The 5,998-nt window shown below is 51.3% G+C and overlaps 1 protein-coding gene and 1 long non-coding RNA gene across 2 annotated transcripts in view; one reads left to right on the forward strand and one right to left on the reverse strand.

The window, feature by feature from the left end:
• Positions 1–440: 440 nt before the first annotated feature.
• LOC102423443 (MORN repeat-containing protein 3) lies at positions 441–4,654 on the forward strand. The gene is made up of 3 exons (XM_023746081.1): positions 441–713; positions 1,170–1,343; positions 4,295–4,654. The coding sequence occupies exons 2-3, from the start codon at positions 1,199–1,201 to the stop codon at positions 4,492–4,494; spliced, it is 345 nt and encodes a 114-aa protein (XP_023601849.1). The 5' UTR covers positions 441–713; positions 1,170–1,198; the 3' UTR covers positions 4,495–4,654.
• Positions 4,655–5,005: 351 nt separating this feature from the next.
• Positions 5,006–5,998, reverse strand: part of LOC111823700 — a 2,461-nt gene continuing 1,468 nt past the window's right edge. The window contains exon 2 of the long non-coding RNA XR_002826771.1: positions 5,006–5,324. This is a non-coding gene — a long non-coding RNA (uncharacterized LOC111823700). The remainder of the gene's footprint in view (positions 5,325–5,998) is intronic.

Genomic DNA, 5,998 nt, shown 5'->3' on the forward strand with positions numbered 1-5,998 from the left:
GGGCACTGAGTAGGGGACAAAGTCAGAGAGGAAAGGGAGGGAGGGGGGCAGGTGAAGCAGGGCTTCCAACGCCACCAGGACTGTGGCTTTTACTCTGAGCGACCAGGGGAGCCAGGAAAAGGATGTGAGCGGAGTGACCGGGGCCTACCTGTGTCCCAGGAAAATGTACGCATCTTCCAGGGCTGGAGGGGCCGTGAAACCTCCCTCGGGTCCTCAAAGGCGGCTAGCAAACCCCCACAAGGCTAAGAACCCGTGTGGCCTGGGCTTTCCCTTTGTAATTTTGCCGCTTGTATCTTGGCAGAACCGCCTTTAACCCTTTCCTGCCTGTTTCCGGCCTTGTTTCTGCTCCGGGAAGCCCAGGCGGGAGACGGGTAGGCGTGGAAAGGGCGGTAACCTGCCCGGGCGCGCCGTGGCACTCCCTCCTCCCGCCCCCTGCACACCTTGGGCCACCTGGCGGGTGCACCTGCCGGCGCACGACCTCCACAGGCCCCAAGACTTCCTTCCCCGACGCCGGAGGACCTGAACGGTTCCCCCTCGCGCGGCCCGGCAGGAAGGGGCGGGCGCTGCCGGCAGGCGGTGCTGTAGCCCCACGTTGCCATAGCGACCCCGGCCGGGCCGGGGACACCGGAGCGCGCTCTGCCGGCTGCGATTGAGGCGGAGGCTGTGACACCTCATCCCGCCCCGGGACTCCGGATCCAGGCTCCGCCAGGCAGGTGAGCGCGCCGGTCAGGGGGCGCAGGTGGGACCGGGCGGTGTCGCTGAACGGTCCCCTAGCCCTCCCAGGCCAAATTCTAGCCTTAGGGCCAGCATCCACTCTGGGTTGGTCGTACCGGCTATCAAATATGTGACCATCACCTCCGGCCCGCGGACAGCTTCTTTCCGATGTCATCACAAACCCAACTGTTCTACTGGTTTCCCGGGGTTCCCAAGTAATTGTGCCATCAGACCCTTTCCCCTCCCCCCCGGGGGCACCTGGAAGCAAGGGAGGAGACAGCTGAGGATCCGTCCAGCACAAAAGAATCCCCTCCGAGGGCAGCTCATCTGCCCCAGGGACTCGGAGCACACATGATTCGCCCCACTTGAGCTCAGACAGTGCCTCCCGGGGAAGCCCCAGAACCCTGGCATAGCTCGAGGCACACTGAGCCCCTGATGTCCCTAACCCTTGCCAGCACCCTCTGGCCCCGCTGAAGCAGCCAACATGCCTATCTTCAAGTGCCCACCCAAGACACAGCCCCCGTGGAAGGAATGGGACCAAAAGGCCCAGAAGAATGGACTGAGACACCAGGTGTATGCTGTCAATGGTGACCGCTATGTGGGCGAGTGGAAGGACAACATGAAACATGGTGAGTAGGGGACCTTCAGGGGCTCAGGTGGGGTCTGAGCCAAGGAAACGGGGTACAGAACTCATGGGGGACATAAGATATGTCCCTGAGGCTCCTCCAAGGGGTGAATGCTGACCTGGACCAGCCAGGGACCTCCACGTGGAAAGGAACTCAGCCCTGACTTCAGCTGAGAGAAAGTCTCAGGGACCAGCAGGGCCCAAAACAGTCTCAAGACACCAGCCCCAGGCACAGCTGTGGCTCAGGAGACGCCAGCTCTGTCCCACCCTCCCCTCCGAGACCTGGGCTAGGCCTTCGACTGGCTAGCGGGAGGAAAAGGCAGCCGGAAATCAGCTTGCAATCGGGATGCTGGTCTTCAAACTCAGCCCTGATGTGGATTCTGACCAACAGGGGGTAAAGGAGGACCCCTCCCTTCCCTCAAGTAGCTGGGGCTCAGGCTTTAACTGCATTGGGCTCTGGGTCTAACCAGCAGGGGGGGCACAGGAGTCCTGTGATACAAATGAAGACCTGAAGGCAAAAAAAAAGTTTTCATTTTAAAAACTGGCATGACTTTTCATTCCAGTCTCGCAATTCCAGATTCTTGACCCCTCTTCTCTCCCACTTACCTGCATTGAGTGCAGTGGCGTCCATAAACCTGGGTGAGAATCCTAGCTCCACCAACTATGACTTGAGTGACCACCATGCCATTCTGGGCCTCAGTTCTCCCATCTGTAAAATGGGAGTAAAACCTATTTGTGAAGATAAGAGATGACATCTATCAAGCATGTAGCCCAGGATCTGTGCAAAAGGGAAAGGGTGTATGGAAGAGGCTTGTAATTTTATTTTTTTAAATAAGTTTTTATTGATTTTTACAGAGATAGGAAGAGAGAGAGATATGGATGAGAAACATCATCCATCGGCTGCCTCCTGCATGCCCCCTACTGGGGATCGAGCCCACAACTGGGCATGTGCCCTGACTGGGAATAGAACCAGTGACCTCTTGGTTCATGGGTCGATGCTCAACTACTGAACCACACCAACCTGGCAAGGCTTGTAATTTTAAATGGGACAGTCAGGGTAGGCCTCACTGAGAAAATGAGATTTGAGCAAAGACTTGCAGGAGGTAGGGAGGGAGTGAATATTTGGGGAAGAGCATTCCAGGCCAGGGAACAAGCAGGTACAAAGGTCTTGAGACAGAAGTATACCTGGTGGGTTCCAGGAACAGTCTGGAGGCCATCGCAGTTGGAGGGCAGACTGAAAAGTGGGAGTGGAGGACACAGAAGGGGGTGGAGTAGCAGGAGATGGGTCTCCCCGTGTGTTCAGGAGAACTAGAGAAATATACACAACATTTTCCAGAAACTGTCGATGAAAAAAATCCCAATTCTGTCCAGCCAGTGTGGTTCAGTGGTTGAGCATCGATCATGCACCAGAAGGAGGTTGCAGGTTCCATCCCAGTCAAGGCACATGGCCAGGGTTTTGGGCTCAATCCCCAGAAAGGGGAATGCAGGAGGCAGCCAATCGATCTTTCTCATCGATGTTTCTATTTCTTTCTCCCTCTCCCTTTCTCTTTAAAATCAATACAAACATACTTTTTAAAAAAATCCCAAACCTAAAGAAGTTTTGTGTGTTTTTTTTGTTTTTTAATATATTTTATTGATTTTTTACAGAGAGGAAGGGAGAGGGATAGAGAGTTAGAAACATCGATGAGAGAGAAACATCGACCAGCTGCCTCCTGCACACCTCCTACTGGGGATGTGCCCGCAACCAAGGTACGTGCCCTTGACCGGAATCGAACCTGGGACCTTTCAGTCCGAAGGCCGACGCTCTATCCACTGAGCCAAACCGATTTGGCTAAAGAAGGTTTTTAAAGTTTATTTTGAGACAAGGGTTTTGAGGTTAGTCCCGGAAGCAAAATCTCAAGGAATTGAGACAATGCTCCCAAGAATGGCAGTTTTGCAGCTTATTTTATATGTTAGAATCAAAGGAGAAGACATAAGGCGGGCACTTGAAATCCATGGGTGGGAGATTAAGGAGAAAGCAAAGCAGGGAAATCTCTAGAATTGGATAAAAAGTAAAATAGAGAGATACATACTCTGTTTTTTACATTGGTGGTTACAGGATAGTTAATATTTCACATACATAGTTTACAGAGGTATGTGGGTAAAGATAATAATGAAGCATGTTGGAGTTGTCTTGCCCCATACCGGGTTCTGAAGAGCATTTTGATATTTTAAGTATGCTTTTCTACATGCACAAAAACAATGGACAGGGCTTGTTCAAGGTAGAGAATTATCTATCACATAGACCTTAAGACGTGACTTCCCAACATAACTTACTCAGTTATGATTTTTTTTTAATGATTGAAATATCCCTCGAGGTTACTTCTAGCTATGGAGCTTGCCAGGCTTGCCAAGGTAGCCCCTTTTTGTTCACAAAACCCTGGCCAGCTGGCTTATCCATTCTGTATTATTAAAGAGATGAAACTGAAATCCTGGAGGGGCCAGTTGTTACTTGGGGTTTGTTTGCTATGTCAATCTGGCTTCAAGGCAAAGGACTGGAGAACCACCGTTTAAAGAAATGGAACTTTCTGGGTGTTTTTCTGAGCGCTGGTGGTCTCGAGCAGTGGTCAGCAAACTGCAGCTCGCGAGACACATGCGGCTCTTTGGCCCCTTGAGTGTGGCTCTTCCTAAGCCTTAGGAGTATCCTAATTAAGTTAATAACAATGTACCTACTTATATAGTTTAAGTTTAAAAAATTTGGCTCTCAAAAGAAATTTCAATCGTTGTACTGTTGATATTTGGCTCTGTTGACTAATGAGTTTGCCGACCACTGGTCTAGAGACGAGGCACAGACCCTGTCCCAGTCCCCCAGAATCACCAAGTCTAGGGGCCCCTGAGGCCCAGGCAGACCCAGCAACTGCCCTCCAGCCCCATGATGGCCACGTCTGCAGTGTTGGCCCATCTGTATGTCATCAGGAAAAGGAACACAGATCTGGAAGAAGAAAGGGGCCATCTATGAGGGGGACTGGAAGTTTGGGAAGCGAGATGGCTATGGCACCCTCAGCCTTCCTGACCAAGAGAAAGGAAAGTACCGGAGAGTATATTCGGGCTGGTGGAAAGGCGATAAGAAATCGGTGAGTGGTTCCCATCATGCCCTGGGATGTGGGCCAGGCTGAAAGCATACTGTGTGTGTGTGTGTGTGTGTGTGTGTGTGTGTGTGTGTGTAGGGGGAGGAGCCAGAGAGGCCTGGGAGAAAAGGTGGGGGGGATGGATTTGAGGAGGAAAAGGGGTACTGTGTGGGTAGGAGAAGGAAGGGGTGGGGGGACCCTTAAGGCTTCTCAGAACAAAACCCAGGAAACAGGAAGGCGGAGGAGAGACCCAGGGAGGAGCCTGTGAAACCCTGTGGCTACAAGAAGCCAGCCAGGCTATGGGCTGGTGGGTGGGGGAGAATCTCCTCCTCCTTCTCCCCACTCATTTCCTGGCTTTCTTTTCCCTGGACGGCCCTTTCTGAGAATCCCCCTTCTGGTGGGCCAGGATAAGAGGAGGGTAGGAAGAGTGGGAGCAAGAAAGCTGAGGTCACACCCTTAGTCATCTGACAAGAGAGGAAGGTCCCACGTCCCAGGGGTAGAAGCCAGCCAGAGGCATGTTCTCACCCATAAACATCAATATCCTCACCATAGGCCATGGGAACAGATAAAAACATATTTATTGCTATTGAACAACTGCTATTGCAATCCTGGCAAATGATATGGTACTTGAGCTAACTCTCACATCATCATCATCATCATCATCATCATCATCATCATCATCCCCATTTTACTGATGAGGAAACAAGCTCAGAGATGAAGTGCTTTGTTCGGGGTCACACTGCTGGCAAGTGATAGAGCCCAGGATTTCATGGTCTCTGCTTTCAAATTGTTTATTGGCCAGTGATGAGAGAAGTGTTAGGACAGAGCTTTGCACAAGGAGTCCAGAGGAACATCATTGAGCATTCACAGGAGGCTTCCTGTAGGAGTTGACACCAAAAAAAAAAAAAAAAAGCAAAGAGTTAACCAGGGAGAAATGAAGGAGAAGGGGAAGTAGCAAAGGAGGCAGAAGTAACAAAAGGAAGGATATGTCAGCAATGTGTGTGTGCCCACAGAGGTGGGAGTAAGGGGAGGGAGGGAGGTGTGGGCCTTGATGTGGGAATTCGGATGTGGAGGGAGGCTTAACCCAGCCTCCTTAGATGTGATCTGCAGGAGGTCCACGATTCTGTGACCGGGTGCTAAGTATGGTGTTGATAGTCATTTTACCTGGGAGGAAAATCCATAGCTTTGATCTGATGCTCAGAGGCATCTGTGACTTTTAATATGCGGGAAACGTATTTATACGTTTTACGTTGACTGTAAAAAGTAGAGCCACCTGTTAGCGCGCGATAAAAACTACCCGCAAACAATGTATTAATAGGGTCAAGTCAGAGTTGGGGCAAAGATAATCAGATGGGAGATGTAAAGATCCTTCTAGTTGCTGTAATGCTGGATGCACGAGGGCAGGGAGAACGGGAGAGTGGAGGTAGGGGAGAGTGAGGAGGGGAAGAAAGGACCATGGGCTGCATAAAGGCGGTAGCAGAGGGACAGAGGGAAATGGACAGCCTAGAGAGATTTTCAATACAGGATGTGGGTTCAGCGAGGAAGGAAGCAG

Source organism: Myotis lucifugus, unplaced genomic scaffold (genome assembly GCF_000147115.1).
Source record: "Myotis lucifugus unplaced genomic scaffold, Myoluc2.0 scaffold_626, whole genome shotgun sequence".
Classification (NCBI taxonomy): Eukaryota; Metazoa; Chordata; class Mammalia; order Chiroptera; family Vespertilionidae; genus Myotis; species Myotis lucifugus.